This window comes from Cheilinus undulatus, linkage group 7 (assembly GCF_018320785.1).
Source record: "Cheilinus undulatus linkage group 7, ASM1832078v1, whole genome shotgun sequence".
In the NCBI taxonomy this organism is placed as follows: domain Eukaryota; kingdom Metazoa; phylum Chordata; class Actinopteri; order Labriformes; family Labridae; genus Cheilinus; species Cheilinus undulatus.
Genome location: NC_054871.1, coordinates 26580733 through 26602375, shown reverse-complemented (window position 1 = coordinate 26602375; position 21643 = coordinate 26580733). Strand labels below are relative to the sequence as shown.

Genomic DNA, 21643 nt, shown 5'->3' with positions numbered 1-21643 from the left:
TGTCTTTTGCAATTTGAAAATTGCAGCAGGCCATATTGCGATTTAATCTAATTTTCAATCAACTGTCCAGCCCTACTGACTAGCAAAAAGTTCTTTAATAAGCTCAAAACCAATAAATCTGTTAAAAATGTCATGGTCAAAATTACTTTTTAAAATGTAAGGAAAAAAGGTGCCACACCTATTCTGTGTGTAGTATTTTAAATATTACATTCTTTTGGTTTTTCTACAGTAAAAACTTGATGTCTGTAGGTTTTAAAAAGTTGATTGAACAAAATTCAGACACTTAAAGATGTCATTTTGGTGCCCAGGAAGTTTTACTGGAATTACACTATTTTGTTACATCTTATAGACAAAATTATTTTATCATTTGACAAAATAATCAGCTGATCCTTTTACAACAGTTTAAATGATTGCTGTATACGTAGGTGAAGGCCAAAGTTACTATGGAAGAAGTGTGTTTGCTCTTTGTTTAAGTCCTGGAAAAAACTTAATCCCTCTGAGGTGTGTATTTCTGGGAATAGCACCATTATTACGAACCATGAGGCTTAAAGTGAGAATGGGAAACACATTAAGCTGAAATTTATTTAAGCACTCTTCTCTCTCTTCACTGTCTGAATACTGAGAATATCAGCCGTTTCTATTGTCAGTTAAGACACGTTTGTGTGCGTCTGCCTTCGCTCTGTCATCACCGGTTTCAGAAATCATCAGCTGGATTTCCTCCTCCTCCTCAGGTTGCTCGCTCTGCTAGTTACAGTGTGGTGTTTCCTCCCAGTTGTGGCTGTAACCATAGTAGTTTGAAAAGATGTAAACACACAGCAGGGGAAAGCATTGAGTACACAAGTGACTAAGTGGTTGTTAGTGGCTTAGGAAATGGATCTTAATGGAGGAAGAGGCTTAACATCCATTGTTGTCTTGTTCAGTTTGTTTCTTTTAAGGTGATGAGAAGGAAACGCACATTAATCACAATTTTACAGCAGGTAGACGTGTTGTCTCATTAAACAACCAAATGGAACTACAGTATCTACGGGAGGAATTATTAAACTAACTGTCACTTGAATGTAACATCATTTAGACAACGGGACTTCATAAAATCTCGAGTCCGTCCAACTCCAGTTTGAAGCCCTCGAGAGGTGAGCAGGTCCTCAAGTTGTGACTTCAGCTGAGTGCCTCGCGTACAGACACACCTCTCTCTCCATGACTCTCTGGTGTGGTGAGGTAAAATAGCTCGGAGCACGGATGAGTTTTCTTGAAGGTGCAACATTATGTCGCCCTGTACTGCTCTGTGTTGTGCTATGTGATGTTTGCCAGTGTTTCGTGCAGCTGCTTTGACATGCTGTTGTTGTTTAGGAGGGGGCGGGGTGAGTGTTTATGAAGTGAGGCCATAGAGTGAGGCACAACTTGTGCCACACTTTAGTGATCCCCTGGAACATATTCCTCAGATATACGTTCCTCTTTCTAAAAAAAAACAAAACAAAATAGCATTTTCAGTCAAATTCATTCAATTTCTGCGTTAAATTGTAAATTCCTTTTTTATCGGTCAGTTCCGGAATTCCATCCACAATTTCATTAATGCGGAAATCATAGGGCCCTAATATTAACATATACACATTTAGTTAAATTTTCCATGTTGTGTTTCATAACTTAGTGACTGATATACAGTCTATTGAGCCTGACCAGTGTACTGTGAATTTTTACTTAGATTTCCACTTTAGATTAACACCTGTCCCCCTTTCTGTCTTTTTTTTTTTTCTTTAAATCCACAGTATTTTCCAGGGCGTCCGATCGTGATGAACCTCTTGGAATCTTTAAATTCTTTTCTGGATAAGGCTGATGAGGTGGTTTTATATGAGGCACTCAGAGAGATAATTGATAACGTCACACAGGTAAGTAAAGACAAACATCCGATAAGTTTTAACCTTTTGTATCAATATCTTGACAAACTTGAAGCAGCAAACTTTTGCCTGCTGTATACGTTGTATTTGCTGTTGTATTTTGTTTGCCTTTTTTTTTTTTTTTTTTTACCAAAATGCTCATAACTCCCTGAAAGTTAACTTTCTCTTTTGCTCTTTGGTGTTCATTCAGTGCAGAAGTGGTCAGTCCATTAGATATTGTTTTAATTCTCTTACTTGCTCTATCTCTTTTTATCTGCTTTTAATCCTTCATCATTGTTTTGTCTCTGTAAAGATATGATGTCGTCTTTCCTCATGAGTCCATATGATTTTTTTCTTACCATGTCATATTCTCTTTTCCTTGATATTTTCATCATTTACTATTTTAAAGGTGCAGTGCGTAATATTTAGCCTTGTATAAATAAGCCTAAGTTAGTGTTTAATGCCCTGAATATATGAAATCATTTTATTTTTATTAACTTATTTATACATAGGGAGGGTCCCTTCCATGGAGTCCGCCAGACCTGCATTTTTTAAATTCCTCTGTTTGCCACCAGAAGTGAGCATGGCGATCTCCAACCTGACTGTTAGATGTCGCTAGTATTCCCCAATTTTACACACTGCATCTTTAACTGCCTTTCAAGATCGTTTGTGCCACTTGTGTTGCTTTCAGTTGTGTTAATTTTGTAGACTTCATGATTCAGTTTGTTCTGACTCTGTTTGATTACCAAGACTTTCTCTGTTTCATTGTTACATTGTTTATTTTGTTAATCCCAGAGTTCATGTTCTTCATAAACATCTGTTTTAAATGTGCTATATAAATAAAGTTAATAATATTAGTATATTGCATTAAGGCAGAACATAAATGCAAATTATAGTTTTTTGATAGAACAGTATTTGCATTTCTCAAAGGAAAGGATAGTCAATCTGATAGCAGTGGTAGTGAGAACAGAGGGCAGGGTTTCATAAAACTGATGTGAGGATGTCCATCGAGGAATAGCCTTGTCCCTCCGCTGACACTGATACACCAAGGTCACCTGTCAGTCTGGACACTTAATCAGTGCAAAACTATCTCTGAGGCCACAAAGTGATGCCCATTCTGTTGAGGAAATGTTAAAATATGATCTTGAAAATCAAAATAAAAACAGTATTAGTATTATAACAGTAACATTTAAGTATATCAGAATATACTCTGTCCTTGTCTCTGCCAGCACAGAAGGCTGAGGATCTATGTGTTGTTGTCTTTGGATTGAAGCCTGCATACCTCCAGTTTACGCCCCCACACAAATTGAAAGAGTCACTTACTTACATCATTAGCTTTTAGCAGGCAAATCAATTGATCAATGAATCAATGGAAGGTATGAATAGACTTCAGCCCAGAGGAAATGGACTCTATTCACACACACACATGCAGAAAATCTTTACTATTGACATGTGAGTAACCCTGTCAATCACACAAGTGATGGCAATGCAGTGTGGCGAGAGAAACGACTTTATGTCAGGGAAAATATGTTATTGGATCCAACTGTGGCTGGTGGTTAGAGATCTGGATGGCTTCTGTTCATTAGTGGAGGGCTGAGCCATTAACCTGAGATTGACTTCCTATTGATCAAGAAAACTACGCAGAACAGCTTTCATTAAGTTACAAAGGTTCAGCATTGTTTTAGACACTACTTTTTCAGGGGGTCACTGAGAGTAGGGAATACCTTATTTTAGAGTAACGCTGTTTTGTTCAACATAATTTAATACTCATTTAATTAAAGTTTAAATCATCAAGTTATTATTTCTCTTACTACTCTCTTTTATGTCCTACTCTGAAGCATGTCTGAAAAAGCACATTTATTCCTCCTGAGGATGTTTCAAATAGTGGAAACATGGTGTATAACTCAAATAATAATTTCACAAAATGCATATTATGGTTGACTGAAAAAGTAGAAATCTTAATTTTCAGTTCAGTGCAATGCTGAACACTATAAATAGGTGTGTTAGCATTAACTACACAAAAACTTAGTAAGCAGATTTATGTAATCAATGATCTGAAAATAACCAGAGGTGGAAAAATTACACGACTGCTGTACTCAAGTAAAAGTCCATCTGCTCTGGCTAAAATTTACTTCAGTAACAGTAAAACTTCCACTGGTCTTGAAATCTTTCAAATAAAAGTAAATAGTATCTCATTTAAATTTTATTTTAAGTACTGAGTAGATACTAAGGAGTTCTAGAGTAAAATATGATCTTTCCTTACGGGCAAGAACAAGAGAATAGATCTCCAACCAGCTTCAGGTAAATTCACACCACTATAATAAAGTAAAATACACTGCAAGATTGAAAGTGTCCATTTAACATATAAAGGGTTTAATTTTGGTCCAAACTACATGTAGTTATACTACAGTTTTCAAAGTATTAAATATTTAACAACTGTCTCAAACTCTGTGGCAAGGTGGCTCTTTTCTAGCAAGAACAAAGCAGTCAACCTCATAGCAAGGCAATGCAAACTGATGAAGAATATGCTCTGGGTGTCTTTTAGGAGCACTTAAATTCACAGGCAGGAAATCTAACTCAGTGGATAACTCCAGTCATGATGCAAATGTGCCTCATATCAAAAACAACAATAATCCACTCAAAACATGACCAAAAGAGCCCCATCAGGGATCACTGTACAACAGGCAACACCCAAACACACATAAAACACATTTAAATACTCCACCCATGATGGGGAACTCAGCCCACACATCCACCCAGATTTGAAATCACAGTTGGCGGGGCTAAGATCAATTGACTCTTCACAGAACTGAACACTGACACCATTTCACTCAGAATGAAGTTAAAATTACACTTTGGGAGTTAAAATCAATTCAGAAATGTTGAACCTTGAGATATAAACACTACAGTTTATACTGTTTTGGGATGTGATGTGGGATCATTCTCTCACTATGTAATACTGTGTAGTCAACAGAGGTGAAAAAGTACAATACTATTTAGGGCTGGGCAATTAATCGTAAATTAGATTAAATCGCAATATGGCCCGCTGCAATTTTCAAATCGCAGAAGGTGCAATATTTCTTTGACCTGAAATTTTTGTACCAGTACCAGATTAAAAAAAAGTTTGCAGCAGAGATGTTATGCATTAAATATCATGCAATCACTTAAGTGCCATTTTTTAAGAAAATTTTTTTAAATTTTTGTAAGTTTTTCTTATCAAATATGAGAACGGCATAAAAATGATCACTTCCCTCAATACGAGAATTCATATCTGATTTGCAATACAAGTCAAAATCATCACAGTGAGCTATTTTTTCAAAATTGGGCAGCCCTCCTGTAATTTAATGTTGTGTTGGTTTTAATATTAATAATATTAATAATAATATAATAATAATAATAATGCTTGTTTTTGTTGGAAAGTACAAAAGATGAGGAACTTCAGAAATAATCACGTATGAAATCACAATCACAGTACTGGGGAAAAAAATTGCAATCAGATTATTTTCTCAAATCGTTCAGCCCTTATACTATTTACTCAAGTAAATGTACAGTTACTCTGAGTAAAAAAGACTTAAGTCGAAGTTAAAGTACTGATTTATAAATGTACTCTGCAGCCCACTATCAGGAGTTGAGGACCACAGGGCTAATAGATTAGTATTTCAATTTCAATATCTAAATGAGTGCAGACTTACCCTAACATCATCACACACAGTGGGATTGTGGTAAGGTACAATTGCAAGAAAAAGTATGTGAACCCTTTGGGATTTCTTGGATTTCTGCATAAATTGGTCATCAAATGTGTTCTGATCTTCATCTAAGTCACAACAACAGACAAACACAGTCTGCTTAAACTAATACCGCACAAAAAATATTATGTTTTCATGTTTTTATTGAACAAAACATGTAAACATTCACAGTGCAGGGTGGAAAAAGTATGTGAACCCCTAGGCTAAAGACTGGTTGACCCTCCTTTGGCAGCAATAACCTCAACCAAATGTTTCCTGTAGTTGCAGATCAGACCTGCACAATGGTCAGGAGGAATTTTGGCCCATTGCTCTTTACAAAACTGTTTCAGTTCAGCAATATTCTTGGGATGTCTGGTGTGAATTGCTCTCTTGAGGTCATGCCACAGCATCTCAATCGGGTTGAGGTCAGGACTCTGACTGGGCCACTCCAGAAGGTGTATTTTCTTTGTTGAAGCCATTCTGTTGTTGATTTACTTCTATGCTTTGGGTCGTTGTCCTGTTGCATCACCCATCCTCTGTTGAGCTTCAGATGGTCTTAAGTTTTCCTGCAAAATGTCTTGATAAACTTGAGAATTCATTTTTCCATCAATGACAGCAATCCGTCCAGGCCCTGAGGCAGCAAAGCAGCCCCAAACCATGATGGCCTCTCCAACCTTATTTCACAGTTGGGATGAGCTTTTGATGTTGGTGTGCTGTGCCTTTTTTTTCTCCACACATAGCGTTGTGTGATCCTTCCAAACAACTCAATTTTGGTTTCATCTGTCCACAGAATATTTTGCCAGTAGTGCTGTGGAACATCCAGGTGCTCTTTTGCAAACTTCAAATGTGCAGCAATGTTTTTTTTGGACAGCAGTGGCTTCCTTCGTGGTGTCCTCACATGAACTCCATTCTTGTTTAATGTTTTACTTATTGTAGATTTGTCAACACAAATGTTGGCATGTGCCAGAGATTTCTGTAAGTCTTCAGCTGACACCCTAGGATTCTTTTTCACCTCATTGAACATTCTGCGTTGTGCTCTTGCAGTCATCTTTACAGGGCGACCACGCCTAGGGAGAGTAGCAACAGTGCTGAACTTTCTCCATTTGTAGACAGTCTGTCTTACTGTGGACACATGAACATCAAGGCTTTTAGAGATACTTTTGTAACCCTTTCCAGCTTCATGCAAGTCAACAATTCTTGATCGTAGGTCTTCTGAGAGCTCTTTTGTGCCAGGCATGGTTCACATCAGGCAATGCTTCTTGTGAACAGCAAACTCAAAACTGGTGTGTGTTTTTTATAGGGCAGGGCAGCTTTAACCAACACATCCAATCTCATCGCATTGATTGGACTCCAGGTTTGCTGACTCCTGGCTCCAATTAGCTCTTGCAGAAGTCATTAGCCTAGGGGTTCACATACTTTTTCCACCCTGCACTGTGAATGTTTATATGTTTTGTTCAATAAAAGCATGAAAACATATCATTTTTGTGTGGTATTAGTTTAAGCAGACTGTGATTGTCTGTTGTTGTGACTTAGATGAAGATCAGAACACATTTGATGACCAATTTATGCAGAAATCCAAGAAATCCCAAAGGGTTCACATACTTTTTCTTGCAATTGTATACAGCCCCAGGTAAGAATCTGAGTTAGAAATAAACTGCAGGTTTTACATTCGTCAAAGTACGAACACATACAGTGCTTAACAAATTTATTAGACCACCACCCAAAGTAAGGTTTATGCCACAGCTGCCCTATATTAACAGCACTGGTAATTACCAAAAAAATATAATTATTTTTGTTATTCATGAATTTTCAAATTCACTGATTTACAAAGAAGTAGTAAAGCACATTATTATTTCTTGATTAATATGTCAAATTATAGTTATTTACTTGCATTCATGAACAGAAAAATGAGTTTTAGTGGTTGAATGTTATGAATGTTATGCTTGATTAATTTCTGACTTCTCAGAGAAGCCCAGTGAGCCGGCTCAAATTTGGGTATAAAAAGGTGAATTCAGTTTGAAATTCCTCATTCCTGTTCAAAAAGGTAAGACATGGAGAGCTCACTGAAAATGACAGAGTGCACATTAAAGCACTTCATGATGTTGGATGGTCTCTGTGACAAATATGACAGGTGGTCTAATAAATTTGTTAAGCACTGTATATGGGGAAAGATAATTCTAACAGTTTGTAGGAGACTTATAATACAGATGTGAAAGCTGTGTTGCACTTAAGTTTAACAGATCACACTTGTTATGACATTATTTCCAGATATAAAAATTTAAAATAAGCAAAACATAAAAAGAAACACATTTGTCATGACCCTTTTTTGTTTTCTTCTTCTTCACATTTGTCTGTAATTTCTTCAGTCACCAGACTCTGCTTTGCCTGAAGGCGTGCGATGGGTGGGCTGTCAGAGTTCACAACCAAACCTAAGACGGTACCCATGTGGAGTGTGGACTCTCTTCCATGTTCTTACTGTCCAGGCCATGAACAAGGGTTGCACAGGTACGCACACATGCTGAGATTTTATTTATCAATCAATGAGCCAATGGGCTTTTACAAAGACAGGGACAGACTGAGGATGAGGGCTCTGTAAACACATTAGTTCAGGAATGTTTGCTGGACTGCTTTTTAACACTCTCCTGATTTTAACACTTAGCAGAGAAAAGACTTCGCAAACACAAAAAAAGTCCATGTATCATGTTGAATTTGGTCAGATATTTTTTGATGTTTTTGTCCTGTATTTTGTCATGTTGTCACAGCTAAAATTGAGCCTAATTGTGGCTGTGTGAAAAGGGATTATGTTAGATTAGTGGAATGTGAGTGGTTAATAAAACAGGCAGATGACCGGAGGCTCCACTCCTGTCAGGGACATTAATCTCCCTTCCACACACACACATCAACAGAGGTTAATCCCAAGGTTTACGGACCATCATGTGACCTGCAGATGGACTGTCCAAAGGGGTGTCCATCTGGACCCCCACAGACCACCAGCTTAATGGGTAGATACACACACATACCGTACATATAGGCTATAACATAAAACTTAATTTACGAATACAGAAAACATAGATTACTACAGTTGTGAAAAATGTAAAATGTTTAGACTGATAAATAATACCACAATTATTTTCAAAAAGAGCACACACACACACTCGCGGACACACTCTCTCTGTCAGTTCGGTTCATCTAAAGTTCCAGCTAAGCTTAGAACAAAAGCAAACAGGTTCAGGAAAAATATGTTTGTGGACTGTTGAAGTCCTGAGACAACAGCCTGGCCACCATTCACACAGAGGGTTTACGGCCTTTAATCTCCAGATTGGGTTATCCCGCCCGTACAGAGTATTCATCTCAATATGGGTTAACCCAGCTCTCTGTGACTCCTGGCCCACATAACCGTGGGAATCCAGGAAGCTGTGGACCTGCACTTCCATTAGCAAGCTTTAGGATACAGGACATTTTAATGTAAAGAGAAAAACAGCTTTGTATGTGCAGGTGATGGAGTGTGCTTTATGAAGGGAGTAATGACTTGTTCTCTGCTGAGTGGAGATTTTGCTTTCAATTCCACTCTCTTTAAAATTTTGTTGAATGAAACTAAAAAAGACACAGAAAACTTGTTTAAAAGTTGTCTTTTAATTTATAGTGTTTTTATACACAGCAGTACATTTGTCATTCAGATCAGATCACTGGCTCTCAAAATTAACTGGCTTTACATTTTTCCCCTTAAGATCCCCTGGAGGTGCTGGGTGCAATGAGGAGCTATGTCCGCAACTTTTTTGGCTGCAGGGAGTGTGCCAGGCACTTTGAGAACATGGCGAGGGAGAGTCTGATGAATGTGAACACGGTGTCAGGAGCGGTCCTTTGGCTTTGGTCAAGACACAATCGTGTCAACAACAGACTGGCAGGTAGGAGTCAGCCCAGACATCTGGGTGCTAACAAGAACACATCCCACTTTCTTCTCTCATTTCACATTTGTTCCTTTAAACGGCAGCTGGAATAGACTTGATGTAGAAGACTTCTTGAAATTAAAGGGAGGTGCTTTTTATCAGGCTGAGAGTCCATAATGTGACATATTTAAACTGATAAAAGCAACTTTGAGAATAATTATTAAAGGGAAGTAAACCAAGTCCTTCAGATGTGATAAGATCATATACAAGTCAGCATGGCGTAATGATTATTCAGAGTCCTAAAAGAGAGAGACTGGGGAAACAAGCTTAATTTCTCTGAGTTCCCTTTCCCACGACTGAATCTGAATGTGTTGACTTTTAACTTGCAGAGTGAAAGTTCTTTTACATGCATCTGTGTTGGCATGAACTATATCAGCATCATGTGCCATTCAGATAACAGTAAAATACTGGAACAGTGAAATTAGACTAGACTGTTGTTGGTTATTGCTGCAGTGACTTGAAGACCATATCACTTTTAAGGACAATCACTCAATCAAGACCATCTTACTGACCTCGTCACTGATGACTTTTCTTACATAACTTGTGTACTGTGCGTGAAAATGACAATTGGTTGGTCAGACACAGTCTGTGACACAGCAGGATAGGATGCCTGGTTTCTTACAAATCTGGATGTCTTTTGTTAAAAAAGGGTGTGGCAGCTTGTTTTATTTTGAAGCTTAAAACTAAGAGTCATCATATTTTTTAATGTGGGTGTTTTTATTTCAATGCTTTTATTGGTTATGTTTATTTTAGTACTTTAATGTGCTGCCAACAAAAGGTCAACTTCATAGTGTTTATCAGTGAATTGACTTGTCTTTTAGTGATGAATGAAAAACAATATTTTCATAGTTTTCTTATTCAACCAAGCTTTAGAATCATCATTCATTCTTTGTGAGAAACTTTACAGAAAATACAGGGTATAACAGAACCATTTTTTCTGTTTTTTAGGCTCCTGTATTATTTATTTAATGAAATTATTCAGTGTTGGATACATGTATTCATCAATGAGTGTTTCATGTTTACATGCAAAAAAAGTTAACTACCTATTTCCAGCAAGAAATCTGAAAAAGTCAGATAGAAATATTATGCTGCTTTTGTGTGAAAAAACAAAAACATATTTTTACAGACTTTTAACATTTTGGGTTTTTTTTCTCTCCTTTATACACCAATAAGTGCATACAAACAAATGTGTGCAAAAAACAGATAAATGGGTAGCAAGTTGTGGTGTTGATTTACAAAGTTATAAACATATAATAAACATTATATAAAGACAACAAATTGAGAAAAAAAATAGATTGAGGAGGGAAAAACAGGAGAGAAAACAAACAATAAAAATAATAATAATAAAATAATATAGGATAGAGAGAAGACCGGAAAGACAATGGAAAAGGACAAACAAGACAAAATGGTGTAGCAACAAACTGGCCTTGAATGAATCGGAGTGGCAAAATTGGCAGGTGTTTCATGATGTATTTGTTATGGTATTTTTCTGTTAAGGTTCCTGTAGATTTCCATATAAAAAAATTCCCAAATTTTCTTTTTCCTTTTCCTCCCCGTGAGCAAGCCTTTGTTTGCTTATGCTGTGGCATTAACTCACCGGCAATGAGATGGCCGTGAGAGTTGTTGAGTATGCTTTATTGAATTCTTGGAGTTGATTTTTGTAGGTTGCTGATTGCTGTCCCATTGATATGTGATGTGTTAAGAGGTCTAACCATTGTGTTGTTGTAATGTGTTTTCTGTTTTTCCAGTTGAGCAGTGTTGTATTTTTTTAACATTTTTAGCATCTGCTTATGCTGAAAATTTTAGTATTCTTTTTATTGAAACAATGTAAAATACATTTCATTCATGTTCTGCAAAACTTAAAGTATCATCTGTTCCTTTAACTACAATATTTTGTTTAATAAATCAAAATACAAGACATAAATCAATGGCAAACAAGATGTTATAACAACCCCTGACTCTTAAGTCCTTCAAGTACCCGTATCACTATTTTTCCACTTCAACTAGTTCGTATAAGGAGGGTTTACAGCTCTATGCTCTAGTCCAGTCCTTAAACATATCTAGTCCAGCCCTTAAAATTAATACTTTGCATTTAAAGTACAGTAAAAAAACAAGAAACAAAAAAATAAAACAACACAAACACACAGTAACGGGAACTAAGGGGATCTACGTGATGTACATGTTTTTCTTTGTCTTTACTTGGATAAAATCAAGATCTAACTGATGAAATAAACTCAATTCATTTTTCCACACTGCTTTAAACGTACCCAGCTCCAGTCGATGAGAAAAGGTCAGCTTTTCCATAGTATAGAATAGATATCATTAGTAACAATAAACCTACTTGACCATTTATTACATTTTCACTCATGCACATGCAATTTGTTTTACTGTGTTCACGGTTTAACTAAAACACAGAGAAGAACATACTGATGAAGGAAACAAATAATGACAAAGATGCATGCATTACATGCATGGCATGCTGGGAGCAAGGTACAAACATTACCACCCCCTCCCACTCACTTGCAGTCAGTTTTCCTACATTTTCCAGTTGTGTTCTCAGCTCACCATAAATTCAATCTGATAATTTACTAGGCTGGCAGAAAAAAATCAGGTTAAATCAGGGGGAAAATTTTTGTGTGTAAGTTTGTGTGTGGGTGTGGGGGTGTGTGTGTGTGAAAGCACTATAAGATAGAAATAGTAAAGCGTAAGTCCATTTTATTGTAGGTTCATGATGAACTTTAGTGCACTAAGCGACCCAAGTCCTCCCACTGTTTTTACCACATCCTAACTTAGGAAGTACATTTTTCAGATCTAGTTTCCTCTTATTGTCAGTTCGTCTTCGTATTACGACTTAAAGGGATATAGGAGGAGGGAGAATGGATCCTCAGATCAGACACCAGCTGTCGGCCCGTCTTATTCCTCCAAGTATCCTCTGCTTCTGCCTCACCCCTTTTCTCCTGACCCCCCTCTGCCACCCTTATCCTTATCACACCCCATTGTCCTTTGCTGTGCCCCCCAACCAGAACCTCAACAGTCATTCATAACTCCTCTAGACTCCCAAATGCTTCCTTTGCACCTTCCCTTCATAGGCTTATACCTTAAAACTTTTTTCATTGTAAATTTGTATAGTCTTGATCTAAGGGTAATTGACTTCCTCTTTTAATAGAGACCTGCTTCTATTTTGAATGGAAATAAGGAACTTTGAGTAGATCAGAGATGATGAATTGTACTTAATAACTAAAGAAGGGACATTTTACGGATTAAAAAGGAAACACACAAAGTACAAAAGTGCAAATAACTTTTGACCTGTCCATTGAGTGGTTAGATTTTTAAGGTAAAACGAGACATTAAACCTCTGAACCCAGCATTGTCATATTCGATAAGAAATGACAATTTATGAAAACTTAAATAATTTTTGAGCCATAAGTCATAGCCTCTTACTATTTCTCCTCTTGGATGTTGCATTTTTTACCATTGCGATGATGCTGTCCACGCCTTCGTAGCCCTAGCAAGCCCTGAACTTGGGTGACTTTCCGGTCACCCTTTCCAATGAAGTCCACACCAGTTTATCTGACACTGAATGTCTTTTTATCAATTCTTAAATCCATTTTCAAAAGTATCTATATTATTCAAGTGACTTTACTTCAGCAAACATTTATTCTTAATGCCCAGGTTTTCCTGAGAAAAGCATGTTTAGAGCTTAACTATGTGTTGATGTTATTCAAGCTTCTTAAGAAAATGAGTTCAGGCCAGACAAATGGTTATAAAATAGCTGAGCCTTAGAGAGTTAAGTAGCAGTAGTGTACTTATTTTAGATCACTGTGGCTGTAGAGGGACTGTATTTTAACTAAAGTGTGCTGAAAGGGACAATAAGGCATGCAATTAATCGCAGTTAAAGAAATAAATTAACTTATTAATTTAAAATATACATAAACATTCCTATATGTTGAGAAAGAGGTCTTGATTTCACAAAAAGGTTGTGCCATAAAAACTATTAATTAAAGTCACTTTTTAAGTTAATGCATTACAAACATGTCGTGGTATGTATCTGTGCATTAACATGTTTGACATGTATTTGTCATGATTATGCATAGGATGCATCAGCATGGCTGAAAGCAAAGGTTAAACTACCCTTGGTTGGTTGCAAAAAATGAACCAACTTTGGTTTGAAAGTGGTTCGCTAATAAAAGTTCAGTGAAAGCAGCAGCAGTATTTAATCAGTGCAAAGACTAAACATCTTCTACCACCTCTGGACTACGAAAGGACAACCAGCTTAAACAGGCTGAAATCACACTAATTAAATTAGGTCTCAACAACAGTCAGAAACTATGATTTATTTATTATTGTTCAGTTTTTTCTAATCAAAAAGAGAAAAAGTTTAGAAAAAGACAAAAAAAGTTTTTCATTCATAGTTTGTATGATCCTTGAAAGCTCAATATAATCAAAATAACCAGTAATATGTGGTATAAGTTGTTATTATAGGAAAAACAAAGAAATGCTGATGGGTCTATTAAATACCCATAGGTCCTGCTATCCTCAGACTGGGAACAGTGCCTCATGTGAGCACACATCCAGCAGCCCTGTTTGGTCTGAAAAAATGTGAATCAGTCTCTGCCTGTTGACAAGCAGCAACAGGACCGAGCTGCCACCGCTCTTAATTCTGCTGCTGCGAGGAGGCCGAGGGCCCTGGGGCCTCTTTGTTGCCAGCTAAATTAATTGTTGGGCTGCTTTACAAATAGCTGCTGTTTCATGCATGGCTGCTTTTGAAAGGAGAGGCGGGGAGGCTTACTAAAGAGCTCCACTTTAGGAAAAAGGGGGGAGGAGGGGGTGAGTGAGTGTGCTCTCCTTAGGGAGACGCTGACGCTCATTGCTACAAACGCAGCCAAACCCTCGACTCCTCCCTTTCTTTCCTTCTGATTCACCCGACTTATCCCCTGTGGACCCTGGCTCACCCTCAACCATGACTAACTACCCCTGCCACACGCCACAACTTGACCCGTGCTTGGAGAGGCTGGGGAGGAAATGGAGGGGGAGCGCGTGTGTGGCTTGTGTCATGGTGTTTGCCACCTGCTGTCACACAATGCCTTGGGAATTGTGTGTGTTTGTGTGTGTGTAGGCAGGGAGGGCTGGCTCCTGGGGGACCCATCCTGCAAGGATGCTTTGCTATTACTTGTCAAGCGGAGGATATGAGTCCCCGGGGATAGTGAGTGGAAGGAGAGGAGGACTGCCACAGAGGGAAAGCGGGAGGACTGATGGATGAAGGTGGAGGGTTGAATAGTGTTTAAGTGTCTGGGGAGTAGACACACGAGGGGATGGGTGTCCTTCTGGCCCCTGCTGTTCAGGACACAAGCTGTCCATGAGATAGAAGAGGGGGGCAGTCAACACAAACAAAAGATAGTGATTTAACAAAGTGGGCTGTTAATGACAGCCCCATGCCTAATAAAATCATATGAACACAGAAAAGGGAGGAGGACTGCTTAGGAGCTGTTTAACACTCTAGTGGCTGAAGTGATATGTAGATACAGTGGGGTCAAACAGAAAACTTCATTTTTATTCACAGAGCATGAAAAAATGAACAGGAGATTGTAAATGAAACTGTTTAGTCATGTGTGAGCAACTAAAGTTGCATTCAAGGGAATGTGTTTAATGAAAAGTAAGGAGAGTAACAGGATAAAGGTTTAAATTCAAAAAGTGATTTTTAAAATGCCACAAAAAGGGAGACTGATCAAGATTAACAGCAGAAATCCTGGTTTGACAACCCTAAGATATTTATAAAGGAATACAAAACTCTTGTTGAAATATTAAAGAGGCCTTAGCTTCAGTGTTTTCTTAATACAAAGAATTGAATAATAAATGGGACTTCATTAATTAGTCTAAAATCAGTAGGATTTTTGCAAATCAAGTTAGTTTTCTGGTTTGTTTCAATGCAGATGTTGAAAAACAGCAAATAACAGCAGCTGGCTGCCATGCATGGACATCACTGTTTATCTAAGTATTAATGTGGGGTTGAGAATTTAGAACAACAAACCCCCTCAGCATCCTAATGTCTTGTTTGGTATAGAAATAGAAACTTGTAACTGAACATCTTGTACCTAGAATAAGGAAACCATTTTTGTTTAACCTGAAGTAATGATGCAAGTCAATTTTGTGGTGCAATTAAAATATACTTGAGTCACTTCTCTTTCCTTTTTTTTTTTTAATTAAGATTTATTTTTGGGCCTTTTCATGCCTTATTAGATAGAAAAAGGACAGTGGATAGACTTGGAAACAGGGAGGAGAGTGGGGAGAGACATGCGATAAAGGGCCCCAGGCCAGAGTCAAACCCGGGCCACCTACGTACATGGGTAGCACCTTAAACCACTCGACCATCGGCGCCCCCCTTTCTTTTGTCTTGTGTCTGAACCCAGCTTAGGTTAATAAGCCGATATTGTCTTCTTTTACCTCTTTCTTTTTAACCCAATGTTTTCTACATTTTTGATTCCCTAAAGATATATTTGTGGGCTTTTTTATACCTCCATGTATAGAGGGCAGTGGATAGAGCTGGAAACAGATGAGAGAGGGGGGGAGATACATGTTGGAAAGGAGCCAAAGGCCAGACTCAAACCTAGGCTGCCCATGTACATGGGGCGCACCTTAAACCACTTGGGCATCTGTGCCCCACATTCCTGACACCAAAATAAAAGTATAGTAACCAATCCTCAGCATTATATATACTTAAGAATTCCTGCACCAAGTTTTTTTTCCATATAATTTAAACAATTTTAGAATATCATGCACGATGAGTCCCCCTCCGGCAGCCATGACGGCTCAGTATGCCACATGATGAAGCTGATCCTCACTTACTGAATTAGTGCTGAGGAAGCTAGTTTGACGTGCTGAACAATACATATTTATACCTGATGAATATGTATGAGCAGCAGTGATGACATCTCTGTGACAGGCCTTTGTGGCAATCTCAATCTGGCTGCTATGGCTAAAGTCACCCTGGCCACAAACGTGGCAAGCTGATTAGAATAAGGAACGAGATCTGAGGCATCTGGGAGATGTGTGAGTGCATGCGTTCGCTCTCACCTGCTGAAATGTCTAAAAGCCCTCCTACACATACACCCACAGGCTGCAGCCCATCCAGGACACAGTAAAATTGATGTATCCTTTATGTAAAGTAGTGCATGCAGAGTACATACACACATGCATATGACTGAGATTAATCTTGAGCGGCAGAGGGGGGAGGAGGGAGTGGGGACGGAGGTGGTGGAGGATGTAAATTGACAGTGTAGTAAAGTGACAGACCTGCTGCTGCTCTGCTTTTTTCACACACATAAACACACACAAAGGTTGGCGACAACAACAAGATTTATAACAAGATGCTGCCCTGCGTTTGTGTTTTTCTGGGCCTTTGTGCAGAGCCTGTTTTTATGCGTATGCCCGTTCCTCTGCCATACATGCAGCATGAGTGGCGGGTGGTGTGAGTGGGCAAATATGTGAAAGGAGAAAGTTTCCAATTCATTAGAAGGGCAGCTCCCCTCTGAGCTTTCTGTGGCTCTCATGTTCAATTTGGAGATTGGGCTTTCCTTTAAAGGGGTGTGAGGGGATGAGACAGGTGCACTGAGGTCTACTGCCTCAAGCAGGGAGTGTGAGTGTGTCTGTGCATGTGTGGGGAAGCTGTCCACTTTGGCCACATCTATTATCTCAACACCCCTCCCACTGGGACATCCCAGAAGCCCATTGATCATTGTTAGACCCTGTCATACACCCACACACATATACAAATATCAATCCCTAGATTACATGCACACAAACACTGACAGATGATTTACATATACACACTTAAAACACATACATACACATATGCATATGGGCACTTAGTTTTTACGAGCATTGTGACAAGATCAAATGGGTTCAGCTCAGATTGCATCGAGTCACCAGAGCACTTACATCCTCAAGCTGAAGCACCGACACAGAGAATAAAAGAAACAACAATGGATGAAGCAGCTGAATGGGTGCTTTATGTTGTTTTTTTTCCTGTAATGAAACTAGATCTTTGTAGCATTTTTCTGACCTTGTATATCATTTACTTAAAGTTAGAGAGGCATTTATGAGTTTGTCAGCATGACGAAGAGATAGAAGTGGATCCATGCATTCAAAAATGAAGGGGAATAAGAAGCCAGTGTCATTTAATTTTAAATGAAAAGTATTTATTGAAAATATAGATTCTAACAGATGCTTTTAGTTCATTTCAGTGCATTTAGGAAGTTAATGTCAAATAATGTGTTTTAGTTCATGTTGTCAAGGGGTCTATTATAGGGCTGGGCAGTTAATCGCAAATTAGATTAAATCGCAATATGGCATGCTGCAATTTTCAAATCGCAGACAGTGCAATATTTCTTTAACCAGAAAAGCGTCAAAATATCTGTTTGATACAATCTTTTTCCATTTTATAAGCTTTATACCAGTGTTACTGAATCCTGCTCTACCAAAGAGCCAAAATGTTGAAAAAATACCTTTGCAAGAGCCACAATCTAAGTGGTGAACAGTGGCCAAAACAGCTTGAAGTAGCAATAACAATAAGTTTAACATGTCAAAATGCTCAAAAAGCAACAAAAATGGGAAAAAAGGGGGAGGAAGAGGGTCAGAAAGTAGCAAAAAATGGGTGAGAAATGACAAAAAAAATGAGTTACAGCAGCATAAAATGGTCCAAAAGGGGCAAAACTGTGGCAAATAAATGACTGAAAAGTGACTAAAATGGGCAAAATGCAGTCAAGAGTGGCAAAAATGGACAATAAAAATGGAAAGAAGTGGTATTTAATGGCATAAGGTAGATGAAATGGGTGAAAAGTGGGGAAAGAATGATGAAAAAGAGCAAAAATGGGATGAAAGTGGCAAAAAAAGTGGCAAAATGGGCAAAAAAGCCTTCAAACCTTCAAGTATACTTTTAATTTTTTTTAAATGAAAATCTTACTTTTCGTACTCATGCATTTATTTTTCTTCATCAAAATGTGAATAATATGAGAAATGATCATCCCTTTCAATAAAGCAATTGATATCAAATTTGCTATATGAGCCAAAATTGCAGTAAGATATTTTTTTCTTAATTTAGCCCTAATTTAACTTATCTAATATTGTACTTGTTATAATATAGAGTGATTTCTTGCTTATGTTTGTTGAACAACAGAAAAAATGAGGAACCTAAATAATCGCATTTTAAATCGCAATCGCAACATTGCAGGAAAAAATTGCAATTAGATTATTTTTGCATATCGTTCAGCATTAGTCTATTATTTGACATTCTGTTATATTAATGTTATTTATTTTATCCATTTTAAATTTCACAATCAGAGGAGTCGGCTTTGACCTATGATATGAGTGAATTTTCTTTTTGACAGATTCATTTAATGATAAAACAAACCCTGAAGGACAATAAACCCAGAATCTGATGCTAATATCATGCCAATTTATGAAACACACTTATCTCTATAATCAAAAAGCAGATTAAAAGAAAAAGGCACACAACACTGGGCTGGTCATTTCACAGCTCACCCTTCACCCCTTTTTTTAAATTTTTTTTTATCCCCTGGCAGAAATAAAGTGATGAGGACCTTCCACTACAACCCAGTAACACTACCTCTGTGTTTACCTCTACAGGTGATTTGACTGAAGACCCTGACTTCCCAAAGATCCAGTGGCCTTCTCCAGACATGTGTCCATCCTGTCACTCAGTGACGGAGAGAAGGGAGCACAAGTGGAACAAAGAGCAGGTTCTCTCCTTCCTCCTGTTCTACTTCTCATCCAGCAGGATCCTCAATGGTATGTAGTGGAGTTTGTTCCTGGAGAACTCATGTTTCATATATTGAAAGGTCTCAACAAACTACTGAAATATGTTTCCTCCCCTGCTACCTGCCAAACTGTCCTTTCTTTTATCAAAATATATTTTAGGGTTTTTTATACATTTATTAATAGAGGTAGAGGACTGTGGATAGTATCAGAAACAGAGATGAGAAAGTGGAGAAGAGATATGTAGGTAAGAAGCCACAGGTCAGGCTTGAACCCGGGCCACCCGCATACATGGGGTGCAACCTAACAACCAGGCTATCTGCACCCCAGGACTGACCCTTCTAAAGCTTATTAACCTTAAAGTCCACCAGTTAATTTTTAACAGCTATATAAGCAAAACAGTGGTTGGATAGTTTGGTTTATTCTTAATGTTTCTGATAAGTTTTAGACAAAGTAGTAGAGTGTAGAAAGTCCTGAAAATACAGTGATTGAAAAAGTACATGACCTTTTTACTCAAGTAAAAGTACAGTTACTCTGGTTAAAATTTACTTAAGTAAAAGTAGTGGTCTATAAGTCTACTCTTGTACAAGTAAAAAAGCATTTAATTCAAAGTTTGCTTCAAGTACTGAATAGCTACTGAGTTGTACTGGGAAATAACTTTCCTTATTGGCAATAACACCTAGGTGCTTCAGGTAAAGTCAGACTTGTATAATAAAATAAAATGCACAGCAAATTTGACAGTATTAATTAAACACACAGAGTTTGATGTAACACTTTAAAACTTTCTTCTAGTTAAACTATATTTTTGAAAGCATTAAATATTTTACAGTATGACAGAGCTGCAGTTACTCATGGAAATCTGTGGCAAGGATGTCTCCTCTAACTAAAACAAAGCAGAGTCAACCTCATAGCAAGGTAGTGCATACTGATGAAGAAGATACTCTATGCAGCCATAAGAGGCACTGTCAGTCACAGGTAATAACTCCAACTCAGTGGATAACTTCACTCGTTGTGCAAATCAAAACAACATCAAAAACAACAACAGTCTACCAGAAACATGGGCAAAAAAAAACAGGATCACTGAACGACAGGCAACATCCATACAAAAATTACCACGTATAAAACACATCTAAACACTCTGCTGAAGGGCTTGAAAGGAAACTCTGTATGTGAAGGAGATACAAAGTAAGTCAGTAACCTTTGGGTCTTCTTCTGCTCATCCAGGTCCAAACTACTTTATGTTAATATGTAGAACTAGTTGACATGCAGGTGGGTATTTTGGGAATGGAGGTTTTTTCTTGTCCACACATGCTACGTTCTCAAAAAATATTGTCCACATGACAACGCAAAAATGCACTGGAAAATACACTGGAAAAAAATATTCACTTCAAGTTGGAAATTACTGAACTACGTAAAAATGCTTCAGTGGGTCACAAGCAATTGGTTTAAGTTCATTCAGCTCAAGATAACAAATTGCAAGTAGGTAACTTGAGTTAACCAAACTTAATTCCATCCTTCACTTTGAAGGTGAAGCAATTTACTCATATAGCTGTCCCAAACATACAAAAATGTTCTCACCATTCTTCCACAGTGGCCATTTACTTTCAAAGCTGTCCCACCAACCCAAACTGTCTCCTCCAAAAAAAGATATAGCAGGGTTTGTTTCTTCAGACTGTTTTGTAAAGCAGCAGTGACCTCAATAGTCCATTCAGGTGTGGGATTGCAACTGGGTGTGTGTAAGGTTGTCAAAATTCCAGTTAGCAGCAATGGCACCAGCACATGTACTTGCCCCAAGACTATTAAATGTTTATAAAGATGTGTTACATAGAAGGAAATTACCTGAAAGTATGAGGTCAGCCATAATTACACTTGTACAAAAAAAAGGAAGAGATCCGCAACAGTGTGCCAATTATCACCCAGTTTCCTTTATAAATGTAGATGAAAAATTCTTGCTCAAGTTTTAACATCAAGATTGGAAGAAGTGGCACCATTACTTATACATCAGGATCAGGTTGGGTTCATACAAGGCAGAAACTCTGCAGATAACCTACATAGATTGTTGCATATTATACGGAAGATGAGAAATAATGATAAACCAGCAGTTGCCCTCTCTTTGGACGTAGAGAAGGCTTTTGATAAGGTAGAATTCTCTTTCTTGTTTCATACCTTGGAAAAATTCAGATTCGGTCCAGTATTTAGGAAATGGGTCAAGTTGATGTATACTGATCCAGCAGCCACAGTACTAACAAATGGGATTGTATCTTCTCAAATTAAGTTAAACCATGGGGTAAGACAGGGGTTGCCTCTATCACCCCATATTTGCCCTGTT

The 21643-nt window shown here is 37.9% G+C and overlaps 1 protein-coding gene across 1 annotated transcript in view; it reads left to right on the top strand.

Moving 5' to 3' along the window:
* Window positions 1-21643, top strand: part of qsox1 (quiescin Q6 sulfhydryl oxidase 1) — a 42566-nt gene that overhangs the window by 17170 nt on the left and 3753 nt on the right. Inside the window, exons 9-12 of the mRNA XM_041792101.1 lie at window positions 1764-1883; window positions 7963-8101; window positions 9325-9501; window positions 19186-19347. Of these exons, the coding sequence (XP_041648035.1) occupies window positions 1764-1883; window positions 7963-8101; window positions 9325-9501; window positions 19186-19347 (598 nt within the window). The remainder of the gene's footprint in view (window positions 1-1763; window positions 1884-7962; window positions 8102-9324; window positions 9502-19185; window positions 19348-21643) is intronic.